At 63.9% G+C, this 19416-nt stretch overlaps 1 protein-coding gene across 12 annotated transcripts in view; it reads left to right on the plus strand.

Annotated features, from left to right (window-relative positions):
• DNAH17 (dynein axonemal heavy chain 17) overlaps positions 1–19416 on the plus strand; it is a 106213-nt gene that overhangs the window by 73674 nt on the left and 13123 nt on the right. For 11 of the 12 annotated variants that reach the window (XM_039859625.1, XM_039859618.1, XM_039859622.1 and 8 more), the window contains 16 exons: positions 4852–5085; positions 6283–6447; positions 7930–8025; positions 8141–8358; positions 10099–10306; positions 10469–10584; positions 11464–11656; positions 11947–12182; positions 12954–13076; positions 14280–14484; positions 14955–15119; positions 15270–15410; positions 15552–15722; positions 16042–16164; positions 16641–16834; positions 19033–19181. In XM_039859625.1, coding sequence (XP_039715559.1) covers positions 4852–5085; positions 6283–6447; positions 7930–8025; positions 8141–8358; positions 10099–10306; positions 10469–10584; positions 11464–11656; positions 11947–12182; positions 12954–13076; positions 14280–14484; positions 14955–15119; positions 15270–15410; positions 15552–15722; positions 16042–16164; positions 16641–16834; positions 19033–19181 — 2737 coding nt within the window. The remainder of the gene's footprint in view (positions 1–4851; positions 5086–6282; positions 6448–7929; positions 8026–8140; positions 8359–10098; positions 10307–10468; positions 10585–11463; positions 11657–11946; positions 12183–12953; positions 13077–14279; positions 14485–14954; positions 15120–15269; positions 15411–15551; positions 15723–16041; positions 16165–16640; positions 16835–19032; positions 19182–19416) is intronic. The other variant, XR_005652146.1, reaches the window with a different exon arrangement.

Below are 19416 nucleotides of genomic sequence, written 5' to 3' on the forward strand. Positions count from 1 at the left end.
AGTGCCAGAGCAGGGAGCAGGTGCCCCTCCGTCAACGCTGTCCCGAGAGAACCGTGCGCTGCAGGCCCAATGGCGATGGCAAGTAGAGAAGGGACCCACAGCAGCTCAGCTTCCGGAGCTGAAGACGATGTCCGCAGCGGGGGCGGTGACGAGCACGGTGGCGGTGACGAGCACGGTGGCACCTCCGACCAGACGAGAAATGAGGGTGGAGGACCAGGCGGCCCGGTCACAAGCGTGGGGGAAGCCGAGGAAACGGACCCCGTGAGCGCGTCTGAGGAGTCAGGGACACCCAGGAGGGGACGGCCCACGCGAAACGACTCGGGGCGTCGGCAAGGACGGGGAGCGGTGGAGGTGGCACTCTGGGGACAGGCGTCTGCGGCCTAAGAAGGTGCAGCAGATGCCGGCGTCCCCTGGGGAAGGGCAGCCCGGACTGAAGGAAGGGCGACTTTGCGAGACAGCGCCCAGGCCCCTGAGGGCCACCGGTCTTTCCGGAATCGGCCGCTCCGGCCGGCACCCGGCGTGGCAGGCTTCCCTCCCTCCGGCCAGGATCCCTCGCCCAAGCCCGGTCTGACCAGATCCGAACTCTCTACGTGGATGAACTTCACGGCTTCCCGCGAGTCATTCCCAGCCGTGGTCCTGCTGCCCGGGATGACCACTGGGCCCGCGTGGACAGTCAGGTCCACAGCTGGAACCCCACCTGTGCCTCTGCTCTCCAAGCTCGGGGCTTCCCTTCAAAAATTTTTTTTAACTTGTCAAAAAATAGGAAATTCGAGGCTTGCTTTCGACCCCAGTTACACGCCCGTCGACTCCAGCTAAGGGACCTTGGCGACGTTTTTCTCTGAACAGAGAGACGCCGGGGACACGGTCTCACTTCCAGAGGGCAAGGCCGAGCCACTTGGGACACCTACGACGGACATTTTTAAAGCCTTTTAAAGAATGACGGAGGCCCAGAGGTCTCAGAGGAAAATTGGATGTCACAGATGAGCAAATCACCGAAACCTCGAAAAGTCCCACCAATACTCGGATGACACTGACAGACGTTTCCAGTGTGTGTTTTCACGCATAAGTTGGAGCATTTTTCAAAAAGAGCAAGATACGCACTGCTCTCCGTGTCCGCGCGTCCAGACACCACGCGCGTATCGGTCACGTCACCTCTAAACCCCCTCGGGACGGCGGCGCTGCCATGCGCGTAGGGAGGGCCTCCCGTGTCCGTCTCCTGGTCCGAGCCTGCGGTGCACGTATTCGGGGCCTGTCCTGGGGTCTCCGTTTCAGGGCTTTTTCCCTTTGTGCGTGTGTGCCAACACCCACGTAGCACACAGTTTCCCGTCCTAACCACAGCGCTCGGTGGCGTTAGGCACACTCACGGCGCTGTGCAGCCGTCACCACTGCCATCTCCAGGGAGCTCCCAGACACTTTGTGCCCATTACACACAACTCCCCCTCCCCCAGCCCCTGCCACCCACCCTTCTACTTCCTGTCTCTACGAATTCGAGTGTCTAGGGACCTCGTGTGAGTGGGATCGTACAGCATTTGTCCCTTCGCGGCTGGCGTATCGTCCTCAGGCTCATCCGTGGGTCAGGATGTCCTTGCGTCTGGGGGCTGAATGACTGTGTGGACAGACCGCACGGTGCTGACCCATGCACCTGCCGGTGGGCGGTGCTGCCCTCCACAGACCCTGCACGCTGCCGGGGACGCTGACCTCCCCGTGTCCCCCGCGCGTGGTCACGGGGAGGCTCCTGACCGAGCACCCTCCAGCCGCAGACTCTCCGCATGTCCCCCCGGGCACAGGCGGACCTGAGCGCTCAGTACATCAAGTCGGCGGTGAAGAACGTCCCTTCGGTGTTCCTGATGACGGACTCCCAGGTGGCCGAGGAGCAGTTCCTGGTGCTGATCAATGACCTGCTGGCCTCGGGGGAGATCCCGGGGCTGTTCGCGGACGACGAGGTGGAGAACATCATCTCGTCCATGCGGCCGCAGGTGAAGTCTATCGGCATGAACGACACGCGGGAAACCTGCTGGAAATTCTTCATCGAGAAAGTGCGCAGGCAGCTCAAGGTGCCCGTTCCGTCCCCGCAGGGCCCCTGGGCCTCCCAGGGCGGTGGGGGTGGGGGGTTCCCTCCCGGGGTAAGGAAATCTATTAGGAGAGGGTGCTGGGGCAGCCTGATGGGCGTGGGCTGCTAGAGGTCTGATGGCCAAAGTAAGCGTTTTACACACACGCACGCGCACGCACACGCACGCACACGCACAGCAAGTTTGAATGCGTGAGTAGCTTCAGCATTCCCTCTCAGGGGAAGGGGACTGAACTAACTACCCGGTTAGTGGCCAGGTGGCCACTGCCCTTGCGGGGGACGGTCCAACCCCACAGCACCTGCTGGCTCTCAGTCCTTGCTCCATGCAGTCTACGAAGGGAGTTTCTTTGTCACCCCTGTCTGGTGACCCAGTCCAATCGGCTAAGTCGTTGGGGGGCAAGGGTCCCCCACAGGTGCTCCCCGCCCCTGGCCTCTTCCTCGGTGGGGCGGCCACCTCCAGTGAGCCAGCACCATGCCTGGGAAAGGAGGAACCTTACAAGGAGAGGCCACTTGTAATGTGGCCGAGGCCACCAGGAGAGAGAGGTCCCCGGCCCAGGAGGGATGCCTGGGGCCGTGTCTGTAGCCCCTTCTGTGGCTGGGTCCCAGGGAGTCCAGTCTGTCTGGAAATTAGCCACCATCCTCGGGGGCTTGGAGGAGGCTCCGTGCCCCCGGAGACCAGACCTGCTCATGGGATAGTGACCCTCCTCGTCCTCGGCCTCCTCCTCCGTCTGCGGTGGACGCCCATCCCCTACTCGGTCCCCCTTTCCAAGGCCACTCTGGGAGGGTGGGGCCGACCCTACACCCACCTCAGTGCTAGCCTAGGCCTCCGACCCTGAAGCCGGCACGTGTTCCCCAGACTTTGGGACCCGAGACCACGTGGAGCTTTTCTGGCTAAGTGAGCGTCCTGCCCAGCGGCGTGATCGGCCTCGGCGCCACCGGCCTTCTGAGCAGCCCCTCTGTGCCCTGCATCCAGGTGATCCTGTGCTTCTCCCCCGTGGGCTCCGTCCTGCGTGTGCGGGCGAGGAAGTTCCCAGCCGTGGTCAACTGCACGGCCATCGACTGGTTCCACGAGTGGCCGGAAGACGCCCTGGTGTCCGTCAGTGCCCGCTTCCTGGAGGAGACCGAGGGGATCCAGGTGTGTCACACTCCGTCACCCTCCGTCACCCTCCGTCACCCTCCGTCACCCTCCGTCACCCCTGTGCTGACGCTCACGGGGCCGGGAGGATCCCCACCCTCTGCCTCCGGGGCCAGGATTTGGGTGAGGTGAGCAAGGTACTCGCCTTTGGTGCACAATGTAAGGAGCACCCAAAACCTCAGTAATCGAGACCGGTGACGTTTGGATGCGACGTTTTAAAAACCAATACTGATGTTAAAAAATTCCCAGGGGATGAAATTGCAAACAGACGCGGGCTGCTGTGGCGGCTTCTCGGCCCCATGTTACTGTGTGGGGGACAGAGTCACTCAACCAGCGCGGGGCTCCCGGCCCCACGAGGCCGGCTCAGGAAGGTGGACGCCCGTGTGCCCACGGCCCCTGGCAGGGCTGACCGGAGAGCCCGCATCACGGACACGAGGGCCCACGGGCGTCCTTCTTCCTCTGGCCGCGGGCCCCGGCACGGCCCCGCCCACCTGGACCTGCCCCTCTTAGACGGCGAGACCACTGGGGATGTAAGCCCCCTCTGCTTTGCTTCTAAAGGGTCTTGCTTCTACTGAGAGACGGGGGCCACGCTCACCGTCCGCGCACCCTGCTGGCCTAGCAGTGACCCGTGTGCCAGCCAAGGCCGGGATAAGTCCCGCTTCGTCACCACGATTCATTTATTTCGAACAGACGTTGTTATTTGGGAGGATAAAATAAACCTGAAGTTAACTTTCCCCCAGTTTTTAAAGACAGAATCCCCTGCTTGTCGTCTCTGGGGTGCTCACTTTCAGGGTTGGCCGCAGTTACGACCGGCGTTCCATCTGTGCCCCGAGTGAAATGTAGATGTGGGTCTTTGACCCCTGAGACAGGCTTCCTGGGAGCAGGAAATGCCGCCCCCACCCCCACCCGATGGACGAACACGTTTCCAAATTAACCTGAATTAAAATTAAAGTCACTTAGACAATTCCTGGGGCAAAGCTCCCAGTGCCTGTCTTCGGGCAGGTGGGGTGGGCGCAGGTGGTGGAAGACGTGACCCTGGCATGGAAGGGGCACAGAGCAGGCTGGGAAAAGGAGCCACCGAAACCCTAGGACCCAGCACAGAAAATGCACGGTAAATGCCGGCTGAGCGGCCCGGGTCATTTGAACACCGTCGGGCCCTGTGCTTTGCCAGGGATGCAGGTGTGTGAGTGTGTGTGACACGCAGAGGTGAGAACAGTGATCAGCTCTGATGTGTGTGAGTGTGTGTGACACGCAGAGGTGAGAACAGTGATCAGCTCTGATGTGTGTGAGTGTGTGTGACACGCAGAGGTGAGAACAGTGATCAGCTCTGATGCGTGTGAGTGTGTGTGACACGCAGAGGTGAGAACAGTGATCAGCTCTGATGTGTCCCGGCACTGACCAGAGCCCTGGGTGGCACAGCGTCACCAGCGTCCGCGACAGCCCCGGCTCGCGACGCCTCATCTGCCCATCGAACCGCCCAGGTCGGGGGAGGGGCCGCGTCTCATCCAGGGTCGCCGGCGAGTGAGGGAAGCCCCACCTTGCGATTCCCAGTGGCCGGCAGCCTCCTCTTCCCCGGGCCCCTCCAAGAGGGAGGCCAGGGTCCCCCAGGATGGGAGCAGGGAGTGAACAGCCGGTCCCGCCTTTGCAGCCAGAAGTGAAGGCCTCCATCAGCCACTTCATGGCCTACGTGCACACAACGGTCAACGAGATGTCCAAGGTGTACTTGGCCACCGAGAGGCGCTACAACTACACCACGCCCAAAACTTTCCTGGAGCAGATCAAACTCTACCAGAACCTGCTGGCCAAGAAGAGAACGGAGCTGGTCGCCAAAATCGAGAGGCTGGAGAACGGCCTGATGAAGCTGCAGAGCACAGCTTCTCAGGTAGGGAGGGCAGGGCCTCGGAGGCGGGTTCCGGAACCTTCCTGGGCCCCCGCCGCCCCCGCCTGCACGCCAGGAAGGAAGACGGACAGGGCTCCCGCCCCGCAGAAACTCCCGCTCTCAAACTCAGCGAGCGAGCATGGCTTACGACGTAACAGGCGGATTCGAAGCCCTTTCCGGATGCCAACGCCATGCTGAGCGCTCACGTCGGCCCCGTGTCTGGCGGGAGCGGGGAGGAGGGGGGCACCCGTGAAAATGCGTCCACCCCGGAACGCCCTTGGCCGTGGTGCCCGGAAGGAAAGGCTTCGGCCACACTCAGTTAGTTTCGGGACGTCCTAAGTTTTGGGTTTTCTGCAGGCTTTAAATGTCCTCGACGTGTAGTCCCGGCTTCTTCACCCTTACGGCCCCTGTCGGTATCTGAGGGAGCCCGGTGAACAGCCGCCACCTGCCCTGCCGGGGTGTGATCGGCAGAGGGGCGCACAAACGGGGCGGCCCAGCCTTTCTGCCCCCGAGGGGCCGGCGCCCGAACCCCAGCTCTAGCGGAAGCCCCACTGAACCACAGGCAGCGCTGGACAGCGCAGGGCGGGCCGAGGCCACCCCTGTGCGGCAGGAGGGGCGCGGAGCTCTGCGGAGCCGGGGGGAGGCTGCTCAGAGGCCCAGGGCCGGCCCACCCAGCAGGCCACTGCTTTTTTCCAAGGTCCCTTCCGGCCCCGGCCCCGGTCCCGGGACTCGGCACGTGCTCCCAGTGCAGACGGTTGTAGCAGCAGAGCCACCTGCTTGTGGCGGGAGCTGCAGAGACTGGGGAGAGCATCGCCCATCACTTAGCGCTGCCCGCACGCCCTCCCGCCGGCCGGGCCTGGGGCCTCGCACGTGCTCCTGAGGCTACGCTTTGTCCCTGGGGCCAGGCATTCTCTCGCGGCGCCCCAGCCTGCTGAGAACCCCTCAGCCCGTTGGGCCACCTTGACTGCCAACCTTGAGTAACGGGAACGTGTCTAACACTGGAGGCACAGCGGGTGCACAGCGGGTGGGTGCTCCGTGAATACTTCGCACGGAGAAGTTGAAAGATGCTTCGAAATGAGCCGTAGGGCCTGCTGCTCTGCTCGGCCCTGTGGCTGCCGTGGCCACCGGCCTGTCCCAGTGGAGGGCAGCGTGCGGTGGCCCGGCCCAAGCTTGCCTGTCTCCTGGTGTCTCCTCCCACAGGTAGACGATTTAAAAGCCAAGCTGGCGATTCAGGAGGCTGAGCTCAAGCAGAAGAATGAGAACGCAGACAAGCTGATCCAGGTGGTGGGCGTGGAAACCGAGAAGGTCAGCAAGGAGAAGGCCATTGCCGACGAGGAAGAGATCAAGGTGGAGGTCATCAACAAGGTGGGTAGACGGGGGCTTCGGGTTGGGCCCCCCGGGTGGTCCAGGCAGAGGACGCGCGTTCCCAAACCAACATGGGGCCCCCAGATGGGAAGAAGGCTGTCCCCTAGGGAAATGCTCCAGAGCGAGGGACCCAGCCACGGGGGCAGCACCCCGGGAGCTGGCAGAAGTACAGGTTCTCAGGCCTGGGCCCCGCCGTGCGAATCGGGTCTGCACGTCGACAAGGCCGGCACGTTAAGGCTGGGAAGACAGCGCCGGAGCCTGGCCCGCAGACTCGCTGCCCCACAGCCCTCAGAAGGTCCGGGGTCACAGCCAGGGCAGCTCCCAGCAGGAGGTCCCTGTCACCGTTGGCTTGATTTCTCATCACCACTCCCTGCATGCATTTAAGCCATCGGTCATGGCTGCATGAGTGTTTAAATTGAGAGTGTCCCAGAAATTGTCCGCTACCTCTGGAGATGCAAGACAGTGTAACGGGCCCCTTCCAAGGCAGACAGGAGGAGGGGCCAGAGCTGGAGAGCGGAGGGCACTTGGGTCAGACGGGGTGGCCAGGAGCTTCTCATCGTCACTGTACAACCACGGTCCTCTTCGGCAGACGAGGAAACTAAGGCTTGGTGCGGTCGGCCACGCGCCGAGGACTCAAAAATAACAAGTTACATCGTCAGGCTCCCAGCCAGGACCTGCACCCTGGGCACCCTGAACTCTGTGACCTGTGGCCGGATGTCCGGGTGCCTGCCCCTCGCCAGCCCCTGGGTGCCCCAGGGAAGAAGGAGTGGGTGCACCTTCCATGCCTTGCTCCACACGTCGTCCCTACAGCCCTGTGTGGAACGGGATGATCCACGAGCTCCTCTGCCCCGGCTGCGACAGGACTTGGTGGAGGCCTTTCCAGACTGTCCCCCTCCTGGGTGCCCAGCAAACCGCCGACCCCACAGCTGCTTCATTCCCGTTACCACGCAGATGCTGGTCCTCTCTGAGAGACACCAGCCTGTTGCTGGTCTCTGCTCGGCACCCAAAGGCTCAGAAGAGTGAATGGATGCGTGCATGGGTGCGTGAACGGAGGCACGCGTGCACGGGTGCGTGAACGGAGGCACGCGTGCACGGGTGCGTGAACGGAGGCACGCGTGCACGGGTGCGTGAACGGAGGCACGCGTGCACGGGTGCGTGAACGGAGGCACGCGTGCATGGGTGCGTGAACGGAGGCACGCGTGCATGACTGCAGATGCTCACACTCTCTCAAGGGGAGACTGAACTGCACTCTGAGACGCTCCAGGAATCGGTCAGGCCTCACGGCCAGGGCTGTCTGCGTGGCCCCAGGTCCCCTCCTGCAGGGCTGGAGCCAGCGGAAAGAGCGGTTCCCATACCTGAGTCCCCTGGGCTCCTGGGGACCTGAGGGTCGAGGGGGGCGGGAGGGGAAGTCAGCGTGACGGGGCGAGACGGGGAGCCAGCCCCGCCGCCTGTGCTGATGTTCCCCGGCCGGCTTCCTTCCAGAATGTCGCTGAGAAGCAAAAGGCTTGTGAGACGGACCTGGCCAAGGCGGAGCCGGCCCTGCTGGCGGCGCAGGAAGCTCTCGACACGCTGAACAAGGTGGGGAAGCGGGGGAAAGGGACGGGGACCCGGCCCGCGTGGGGAGGGAACGCCGCGGCCCCCGGTTCCGGTGCTGGTGACTGTCAGGTCCCCGCCCCGCGCCTGTCGTTTGCAGAACAACCTGACAGAGCTGAAGTCCTTCGGGTCCCCCCCGGACGCCGTGGTCAATGTCACAGCCGCTGTCATGATCCTGACCGCACCCGGGGGCAAGATCCCCAAGGACAAGAGCTGGAAAGCCGCAAAAATCATGATGGGCAAGGTGGACACCTTCCTGGACTCCTTGAAGAGGTTCGACAAGGAGCACATCCCCGAGGCCTGCCTGAAGGCGTTCAAGTGAGTAGGGGCTCGGCCGCGCCACGGGGGCCTCCGCCAAGCCCAGGCGCCGCGCAGCCCCGGAACCTTCCCCCGCCGCCCCTGGCCCAGGCCGGGCGCTCCCTGGGGAAGCCCGTGCTCGCCGCGGTGGGGCGGGGTGGAACCCGCGGCTGGCGGCTGGCGGCCTGGGCGCATCCGGCTGCACCTGCAAACCCCTCGTCAGGACACACACACTCAACCTGGGGGCAGAGCTCCCTCCAGGTTGGGGGGCTGGGGAAGGGCTGGGGGACTCCCACGTCTTCCCGTAAATTCCGATGCGCTACGCTGGTGAGGCACCCCACTTGTGAGCCCTCCAGACCCGCCGTCTGCGTCTCATGTGGCTCCTGCCTGGACATCCGCTGGCAACCCAGCTTCAGGGTCCACCTGACCCTGACTGAGAAATGAGTCACCCCCCCGCCCGTGACCCCAGGGACGCCAGGGGAGACCCCAGCGTCTCCAGCTCCCATCTGCTGAGGAAGAGAGTGGGCGACCGCAGAACGTGTGATAAATACAGGGTGGTTCAAAGCACGAGAGGAAAGACAGGAAGGTGCTCACGGGCCCCGCCCCGGACGCCGGGCCGTCCTCCCAGCCGTTCTTCCCAGGTCCTGCTCTCCCGAAGCTGAAATGGTGCCGTAGGGGACGCAGGCATTTCTTCTGCTGCTCCTTCCTCCTCGACGTTGTTGGGGGCCTCCCCGCAGTGTTGGTGAAACACCCCTGTCAGCTGCAGGCTTAACGGTCGTACGGTTTGATACGACGGCCACAGCTGGGCCGTGACTCGGCCATTGTGCACGTGGCGTCGGGCCGTCTCCGTTTTGCCATCGTGAGAAAATGCCACGATGATCTTTTCCTCATCACCCCTTTGCCCGTTTGCCGACGCGAGGCTGACATAAACCAGAGGGTGACGGTGACGGTGACGGCGACGGTGACGGCCGTCCCCCAGCCTTGCTTCCAACCATGTTTCAGTCATATTGCGGGTTATCCGTTCCGTCTGCTGTGCATAAGGGTGTTGTCGTCATTTAGACGACACTACTTCCCAGAGCATCTACGCCATACCCACGGGCAGGCTTCCCGGTCCCCCGACAAGGTAACTCCTGCACTGTCCAGTCTTTTCAGCCTCACCCTCAGGGCCGTGGCCTCACTGGCGCCCTGGGCACCTGGCTGAGGAGGCAGGAGCGGCCCAGCGTGCTGTGGGGTGGCCTCTGGGGCTGCCTGGCTCCCTGTGAAACACGGTGCGGCCCCTTCGGAGCTGAGTCACCTTGGGAGGGATGCTCAGCATCTCTGGCCTGTTTCCTGCAAGCGTGGTCAGGTGCTGCCTCCCATACGGCGGGAGCCGGCCACACGACCCCGCGTCTGGGAAGCTGCCACCTCCTGGCGGTGTTACTTCGGGCAAGTGGCTGACCCCTCTCTGAACCCAAGTTTTCTCGCCCGTGAGTCCTTGGAGAGTGACCACGAGGCTGGCCGTGTAAAGCTCCGGGAACAGGATAAAGCGCTGCCTCTCCCTTCGTCCAGGATGTGCGCGTAGACCAGCACTCCAGGGGCCAGAATTCTGTTTCTCCTTTCTGTAATTATTAAGATAACAAAAAACTAAAATTTTCCGTGTGCTGCCCCCACCCCTTGTGATCGGTGTTTTGGGGCACACACAATGCTCAGCTCACGGTCAGAGGCCCTCACCTCGTCGGGGCGTCCTGCAGGGCCCCCACCAGCGCCCCGTTCCCTCTCCAGGCCCTACCAAGGGAACCCGACCTTCGACCCTGAGTTCGTCCGCTCCAAGTCCGCGGCTGCCGCGGGCCTGTGCTCCTGGTGCATCAACATCGTCCGCTTCTACGAGGTGTACTGCGACGTGGCCCCCAAGAGGCAGGCCCTGGAGGAGGCTAACGCCGAGCTGGCAGAGGCGCAGGAGAAGCTGTCCCGGATCAAAAACAAGATCGCCGTAAGCGCCAGCAGCACGCCTGTGGCTGCCGTGGCCCGCTCAGTGGCACGGGGCGGGGGCGGGGGGCGGGGGGGGCGCACACGCAGGCGGACGGAGGACACAGCCGCTCCGCGAGGCCACGCTGCGCCCCAGGCTGGACCTACCTTCTGCTCCTCCTTCCAGGAGCTCAATGCCAACCTGAGCAACCTCACGTCGGCATTTGAAAAAGCGACAGCCGAGAAAATCAAGTGCCAGCAGGAGGCCGACGCCACCAACAGGGTGATCTCGCTGGCCAACAGGTAGCTCGCCCCGCCGCTCAGCCTTCCGGACCCCCGGAATGGACGGGCCCACAGCGGGCCTCTGGGGGGAGGGATGAGCCAGCGGAGGCCACGACGTCCCAGCCTTCACTTGCCGAGCACGAAGGCACGAGGCTAAACAGAGCGGCTATTCGCTGGCCCGCGACCCCACCTCCTGGAACGGTGGCACTTCCAGGTGGACCCTGAGTGCTCAGTGGCCTTCAGGGAGCGTGACTTCTCGCAGTGCAGAATCCCAAGTAACCCCGACCTGCCCAGGCGCTAGGTCCACGGCGGCTCATCCCGGGCAGAGTTCTGTTGGAACCCACTGTCACCCGTACCGTGGCGTCACCGTCACCCGTACTGTGGAGTCACTGTCACTCATACTGTGGAGTCACTGTGGCCTGTACCGTGGTATCACCGTCACCCGTACTGTGGTGTCACTGTGACCCGTACTGTGGCGTCACTGTGGCCTGTACCATGGTGTCACCGTCACCTGTACTGTGGCGCTGGGTGCAGGCTTCCAGGGCCACCTCACGTTTGCAGCATGTGATGACGTCGGCTCCAGAGTACACTGTCCTGTGAGCCACACTGTCACCTAATGTTGCCCAGTTGCCACCCTAAAACTGTACAAAGAAGCAGATGAAATCAATTTCAATAACATACGAGGCCCCAAATCTGATACTTCAGCCCACGATCCGTGTGGACGATCAGTGAGACGTGTCACGTGCTCGTTCCCGCTCCGAGCCCGGGATCCCACGCGCGTTTACGGCACGTCTCGGTTCCGGCCAGCACGTCTGGGCGCTCTCCGGGCGGTGGCCATTAGAAGCGGGGGCGCCCCGGTCCCCTCCGTCCAGTGAGCTCGTGACCCCGCGCCCGTTGCAGGCTGGTAGGGGGTCTAGCGTCGGAAAACGTCCGCTGGGCCGAGTCGGTGGAGAACTTCAGGAGCCAGGGCGTCACGCTGTGCGGGGACGTGCTGCTGATCTCCGCCTTCGTCTCCTACGTGGGCTACTTCACCAAGAAGTACCGCAACGAGCTCATGGAGAGGTTCTGGATCCCGTACGTAAACAAGCTGAAGGTGAGCGGCCATTGCTCGGGAAGCCAGCAGAAGTCCCCTGGGGCAGACTCCCGGGCCGAGGCTTCGGCCATGCAGGGCGGGGACTGCGGCCGGGGTCGCCGACGCCAACACCTTTTCCGGCCGGCCCCAGGCGGCTCCGTCAGGGCGGTGTGGACGGACAGCCGTCTTGTCGCACCGGGCCTGGCTCGCCACCACCTGCCGCAGAGCCACCGGCCGCTGGGAGGGTCGCTTTCCCGTGAAGCTGTCGGGCCACACTGTCCCTTCTGAGAGAAGACATTCCCTCGGGGCAGGTCCCCATCCCCATCACGGAGGGTCTGGACCCCTTGAGCCTGCTGACCGACGACGCAGACGTGGCCACTTGGAACAACCAGGGGCTCCCCAGCGACCGCATGTCCACCGAGAATGCCACCATCCTGTGCAACACGGAGCGCTGGCCACTCATCGTGGACGCCCAGCTGCAAGGAATCAAGTGGATCAAAAACAAATACGGGAGCGAACTGAAGGCCATCCGCCTGGGACAGAAGAGGTGCTCGGTGGCCGCCACCCTGCGGGCAGGGAGCGGGGGCGGGCCGTCCGGTCAGCTGCTGGCTGTGCCAGGAAATACACCATCAGCGGTTCGTCCCTGCTCGACAGTGGACGGATCTTTCAGTATAAATACTGGCCTCGAGTGGGTTTTCTTTTTAATATCTGGCCCTGGGGACAGTGCCAAGAAGAGTAAAGAATGAGTCTGAGGGCTGCCCCTGCACCCCCACTGCCCGCAGGGAGGGAGCGCCGACCGAGGCCCCGGCCTGGGTTGAGTCCAGCCTGGCCTTCTGCCGGCCAAGAGGCTGTGGGCCGGTCACTTTCCCATCCCTCGTCCCTCGTGGGGCTTATTTCCTCGTCATACATGGGGAACAGTGGCCCGTAGCAAAGGCCACCCTGTGTGTGCCCCGTGTGCGGGGAAGGCCGGATGGGATGCCTGCGTGAACACGGATGGGACACAGGCGTGAACACGGATGGGACGCAGGCGTGAACACAGATGGGACGCAGGCGTGAACACGGATGGGACGCAGGCGTGAACACGGTGGCCTCCGTGGCCATGGTGGCTCCGTTTTCACCCCCACCCCTGTGACCCCAGAGGGGTGATTTACACAGATGCCTCGAGCCCCGCTCGGGAGCGGGAGGGGATGGGTCTCAGAGGGGCACGAGCCTCTGGCCCCTGGGTCACCTCTGCCCCCGAGGGCTGCCCCCAGGGGACGCAGGAACCCGCCATCACTAGGCCCTCCGTCATTCGCTGTCTCCTGCACCGTGCCCGCAGCTACCTGGACATCATCGAGCGGGCCATTTCAGAAGGGGACATCTTGCTCATCGAGAACATTGGCGAGACGGTGGACCCTGTGCTGGACCCCCTGCTGGGCAGGAACACGATCAAGAAGGGGAAGTGAGTGGCCACGTCACCTCCGTGGTCTAAGCCACGTGAGCCCTCTCAGAGGCCGGGGCCGGCCCGCGTGTGCAGGAGCGTGCAGGGCACGGCCTCTGCCTCCCAGCAGGCAGCAGGGGCTTCGATGCGGTGCTGCCGGGTGCGAGGGGACCCCCAGCTCCCCGAGAGGAGGCGCAGCTATGAGGCCACCTCCCCACTGCGAGTAGCTGCATCGTTTTATCGGGGATGACGTCCAGACGGTGGGCCTCGAGGGTCACGTTTTTATTTCTGTGCATTTTGCAAACTTCAAACCGATGCTTCTTTTTAATTCAGGTGAAATTCAAACAACATAAAAGTAGCTATTTTTAGTGATAGTTCAGTGGCATTTAGAGCGTTCACAGTGTTGTCAGCCACCACCTCTGTCCAGTTCCAAAAGGGACTGGACGGAAACCCCGTGCCTTTGAGTGGTCACCTCCCTCCCGCCCCTGCCGACCACCGACCCGCACTCGCCTCCATGGACGTGATGGACACATGTCATCGAGGGACTCACGATGTGAGCCTCTCTGTGACTGGCTCCTTTCCCTCGGCGTAATGTCCTGGGGTCCCCCTCGGGGCCGGCACTCAGTCCTGTCCATGGCTGAGTGACAGTCCTTTACGCGGATAGATCGTGGTTTGCTGCGTTGAGCTTGGAGTTACCTTTCTAATATAAAAAATTAAGTCGATGTTATCAGTGCGAGGTCAGAGTTGATATGAGCCACCTCGAAATGCAGGGGTGCAAGCAGAAGCCCAGAAGAGAGGTAGCAAGTAAACTCCCGGAGAGCTACACTCTGAGAAGGGCCTGGCAGGGGTGGCGATGCCCAAGGGGTGAAGTTAGAGGCCCCCAAAGTGTGCTTGACCAGAAAGAGGGGACAGCAGAGCAGGGGTCAACCGACCTGGCTCCCTCTGGCCCTGGGAGCTTCCGGAATGTGCAGGAAACACCACAGTGACGACCAGGACAAACCGGCCAGAGACAGAGCAGGCACACCTTGTAGAAGGGCCGGTCCCAGGCCAGGGAGGGGCGCTGGACAAGGGAAGTCACAGTCCCTTCCCAGTGACCAGGGGAGGGTTCGAGGCGGCGGCTTGGGTGGGGACGGCCACCAGGCTGCCGTGGAAGGTGGTCTGTGTTTGTGTTGCTGTCACTGTTGCCGGGGAGCCCCCCTCACCCCCTGCCCCACTGACGGCCAGGTACATCAAGATCGGCGACAAGGAGGTGGAGTACCACCCCAAATTCCGTCTGATCATGCACACCAAGTACTTCAACCCCCACTACAAGCCCGAGATGCAGGCCCAGTGCTCCCTGATCAACTTCCTGGTCACCAGGGACGGCCTCGAGGACCAGCTCTTGGCCGCCGTGGTGGCTAAAGAGCGCCCAGATCTAGAGCAGCTGAAGGTACCGAGGTCCGACGTCGGTCACGGGTGGCGTGGGGCGGGCCGGGGCGGGGATGGAAGCGGGGAGGGTCGCCGTGGGGTTTCTTGGCGCTCGGCTTCTCTGAAGGCTCCCCGGCTTCTCGCACTGAACTGTACCTGCTCCCCAGTCGCCCCCAAAATGTAATTCTAAGTCAGAGGACAGCTTCGCAGCGAGACCAGGAGCCACAGCAGTGCCCACGGGCCCTAGAGCGCCGGCCCCTGCGGGCACGTCCTCACAGTGGGCTCGGGGGTCCCGGGCCCCATGCTGCCCCTCGCCACGCAGTGGCCAGCGACAGGCAGCTTTAGAGGCCAGGGCAGGGCCACTGCCCTGCTCGCTTCCAGCCCTCCCGTGGGCCGGGCCTGGGCCAAGCAGTGGGGAGGCCCCAGCACGGGGCGGTGGCAGGGCCGTGCCCACGCCTGGCTTCCCCTCCCGTCCCTGCCCCTCCGCCACAGGCAAACCTCACCAAGTCTCAGAATGAATTCAAGATCGTCCTCAAGGAGCTGGAGGACTCTCTGCTGGCCCGGCTGTCGGCCGCCTCGGGGAACTTCCTGGGAGACACTGCCCTGGTGGAGAACCTGGAGACCACCAAGCACACGGCCAGCGAGATCGAGGAGAAGGTGACCTCGCCGCTCCCGCCACGGCGCGCGGCCCGAGGAGGGGCACGGGTGACCGCAGCACCCCGGCTGTCTGCCGAGAGCCCCCGGGACAGCTCCGAGGGGTGCCGTCCGCCTGCTGGTTTCACCCACGCCCCTTGCGTTTGCTTCAAGGTGCAAGAGGCGAAAGTCACCGAAGTCAAGATCAACGAAGCACGAGAGAACTACCGGCCCGCGGCGGAGAGGGCCTCCCTGCTGTACTTCATCCTCAACGACCTCAACAAGATCAACCCCATCTACCAGTTCTCCCTCAAGGTGGGGCCCGCCCGCACCCCGGGTGGCGGTGGGGGCAGGGCTGCAGGGCGGGGGAGGGAGGGGGTGACGGAGCCCCCCGCGGGCACCGTGGGACGGCCTCGCGTCCGGCTCCGCAAGCCCCCTCGTGCTCACGGCCCCCAGGCCTTCCACGTGGTCTTCGAGAAAGCCATCCTGAAGACCAGCCCCGCGGACGAGGTCAAGCAGCGGGTCATCAACCTGACGGACGAGATCACCTACTCCGTCTACATGTACACGGCCCGCGGCCTCTTCGAGCGGGACAAGCTCATCTTCCTGGCGCAGGTGGCGTTCCAGGTAACGCCCGGGCTCACGTCGGCGCGCTGGGGGCGGTCGGCATGGGGGCGGCCGCCCGTGGACACGGTTCCCCTTGGGGTGACGAGGAAGGTCCAGGTCTGGACACAACACGGTGACCGTACTAAGTGCCACTGGACCTTATGCTTGAAGAGGGTAAAAATGGCCAATTTTATGTGATGTGTATTTGACCACGAGTAAAAATAAGACCAAGGTGACAGATGACAACGGTCTGCCCCAGCCCAAAGCGGCGGGGGCTGTGAGCGCCCACCGTGGCCCGCCGCCCGGTGACGCTGCCTGGTGACACCACCCACGCCCGCAGGTCCTGTCCATGAAGAAGGAGCTGAACCCCGCGGAGCTGGACTTCCTCCTGCGCTTCCCCTTCAAGGCCGGCGTCCTGTCGCCCGTGGACTTCCTGCAGCACCAGGGCTGGGGCGGCATCAAGGTCAGAGCCCGGCCACTCCCAACAGGGACGGCCACGGGCGCCAGTGGCCGTGACGCTGGGAGACACCAGGAGGCCCGGGGTGGGCCCGGAGCGCTGGGCCGCCTGCCGGTTCACGGGGACTCTGCTTTCCTGCCCGAATGCCGCGCCCCGTGTCTCTTCTGTCCCCACGCACATCCCTGCACACCGCGAGCAGAGTCACCACGGGCCCAGGGACAGTGCGAAGGGTCAAGGTCATCCCTGGGCACACTCAGGGACCCTCGATGTCACGGCTCAAAGGCCCTGAGGAAGGCAGTCCCTGGGGTGAGGCTGGCCCGTCCCAGAACCTCTGGCGAGGTGGCCGGGAGCCCTGTCCCTAGATCCGAGGCCCGCCGCCCCCCCAGGTCCCCTCTGATTGCCCGGGGCTCGGTCTTCTCCCGGAGCCCTGGGCTCCTCCTGAGGAATGCACGGAAAGAGCCAGGAGGGGTTGTCTGCCCCAGGCTCTCTCGGAGATGGACGAGTTCAAAAACCTGGACAACGACATCGAAGGGTCCGCTAAGCGGTGGAAAAAGCTCGTGGAGTCGGAAGCCCCGGAAAAGGAAATCTTCCCCAAGGAGTGGAAGAACAAGACGGCCCTGCAGAAGCTGTGCATGGTGCGCTGCATGCGACCGGACCGCATGACCTACGCCGTCAAGTGAGCGTCCCGCCCGCCGCCCGCCGCCCGCCGCCCGGCTCTGCAGGGGCTCAGCTCCTCCCTCCCCGCTCCATGGGGAGAGGGCTCCCCGGGAGTCGGAGGGGGCCGTCCGAGTTCTCCCGAGCGCCCGGGGTCTGCCGGGGTGAATGATGGGACGACACCCCCACGGGAGCCCCCAGGATCAAAGGAGTGTGGGCGCTAACGAGCACGGGGCCACAGAGCCCCATAAGGGAGCTGGGGGAGAACGCGGAGGCGAAGCCCCGGCGTTGGAGGGCTCCCGTCCCCTCGGCCACAGCTCAAGTACATCTCTCCTTCCGGGCAGTGCTGGCTCATGTGCAGAGAACTGTCCTAATCCCACGGACAATTTCTCTGGGCCTGCAGCCCCTCCACGATGGGGAAATCCATCGTCATCGCCACCCCCGCACCCCCTCCCGGCATTCCGTGGAGGGCCTCCGGGAACGGAGAGGATCTGGCTCCTTCACCGCCCATCCACCCAGGGGGACCAGGGCCTGTTCCCCCAGGGGACGTGGGTCACGTGCGGCATCTTTTGCTTTTCGTGGGTCCAGAGTAGCGGCAGCACAGAGGCCTGACTCACAGCCAGTGGTGATTCGCTGACGGCTCTTAGAGGAAAGGGAGCAGGAGGGGTTCCAGCCCAGGGAAGAAGGGGTGGAGCAAAACAAGAAACCAGTCCTGCCGGGGCCCCTCGCTGAGCCAGGGCTGGTGGGAGGTTGGGCAGAGCTGAGAAAGGCCAAGGCCAAGGCCGAGGGCCCTGACCCTCACCTGCCTGGGGAGGGGAGCGCGTCTGGTGTCCAGGATTCTTAATTCGGATTTGAGAAGCCCCTGAGTCCACACACAGGAAGGTGCTTCGGTGACCGGAAGGGAGCAGCGGTGCCCGGGGTGGTGGCACGGGCCACCCCAGCGCCAGGTGCACCCCAGCCCAGCTCCAACGTTTCTGTGAGGTTGAGGAAAGCGGCTGTGCCTCCCTAATCATGTAAGGGGTGTGCAGCCTGCCAGCGAGGAGGTCCACATCCACAGGATCGACGGATGGCAGCGCTCACTGGTCAAGGGTGGAGGGGGTGCCAAAGGCCTGGCGTGCCCTTTGCCGTGCTTATGCCCCCCAGCAGCCCCTGAGGCGGCCCCGGGTTCACAAGCCCAGGGCAGGGAGCGGCTCTCAAAAAACAGAGCCCTGGTTTGCAGGGCTGGCCACTCCCTGTGGTGTCAGCCCTGTCCTGGCTGATGGCAGGCTGCCCCCGCGGGGTAGAGGGTGGGGTGGGGTTCCTGTGAGCTGCAGGGAGCAGGAAGTCCCCAGTCCCAAGGTGGGGAGGCCCGCCTGGCACCAGCCCACAGGTTCCCCGCTGAACCAGGGGAAGGAGTGGGAGGCTGAGTGCGGGTGGCCCCTCAACAAGCAGGTCCACTGAAGGGCCTCCGGGGTGCTCAGGGAGCTCAAGGAGCCCCCTGCTAGGTGATGAGCAGGCCCTCCCTGGGGACACTGCCACCGTGATGCTTTCGAAGACTGGGCTGGACATTAAAATCTTGCTAATTTTACCTCCTGTGATTCATTCAGAAGACAGTAAGCTCCGCTGCCTGTGATCACAGGAGAGCACAGAGAGCTGAGCACCAAAGGCCGCCCCAAGCGGGGCCAGATTTCCCACAGGAGGGGCCTCGATGGGCCCCGGCGCTTCTGGGGTAGATGGGAGGAGTTTGGGGCTTGGAATGGACAGGTGTTTACGTAAAGGGAGCTGCTGCCTTCACGTCAAGTCCGTTTTGTGCGCGTCATTCACAGGCCGCCTGGCACTGAGGCGTGGTCACCCAGCTCAGAGGCGTGATCCCCTGGCACGCCCAGAGTTGCAGCCAGCCAGCTGCAGCCCGCACTCCCTCGCGGCTGGCCGTGACCCTGACCCTGACCTCCCTCTGGGCTGACCCTGCCGTCAGTCAGGCAGCATCCGTGGCCCGGCACCTCTCACCCATGTGTGCGTGTGTGCGTGTGTGCGTGTGTGCGTGTGTGCGCGGGCCTCTCTGAGGAGGAGTGCATCGCGGGGTCGGCGGGAGGAAGGGTGCCTGGAGCCCCGCACCCTTCCCCCGCAGGAGGCACGCCTGTGGGGGCTGTTTCCCGGCCAGAGGTGCCCCTCTGCTTAGGCGAGCCCCCTAGGAGGCGGCCCCTCGCCCCCCACCCCCCGTCTGAGCAGGCTCTCCTGCAGGAACTTCGTGGAGGAGAAGATGGGCAGCAAGTTCGTAGAGGGCCGCAGCGTGGAGTTCTCCAAGTCCTACGAGGAGAGCAGCCCGTCCACACCCATCTTCTTCATCCTCTCCCCGGGGGTCGACCCCCTGAAGGATGTGGAAGCCCTGGGTACGTGGCCAGCCATGGCCTCAGCCCCGGAAAAGGCGAATCACAGCCCCACCTAGGGGACACCCCCGTGGGGTGGCTGTTACAGAAAACACGGGAGGTGACGAGCGCCGGGAGGGTGTGGGAGCTGGAGCGCGGAGTGCCGCCAGTGGGGACGTAGGGTGGGGCCGCCAGTGCAGAAGGGGGCGTCCGCGAAGGCACAGGCACCCCGCCACCCCACTCCTGGGCATTCATTCGC

The sequence above is a fragment of the Pteropus medius genome, unplaced genomic scaffold, assembly GCF_902729225.1.
Source record: "Pteropus medius unplaced genomic scaffold, Ma_sr-lr_union100, whole genome shotgun sequence".
Taxonomy (NCBI): domain Eukaryota; kingdom Metazoa; phylum Chordata; class Mammalia; order Chiroptera; family Pteropodidae; genus Pteropus; species Pteropus medius.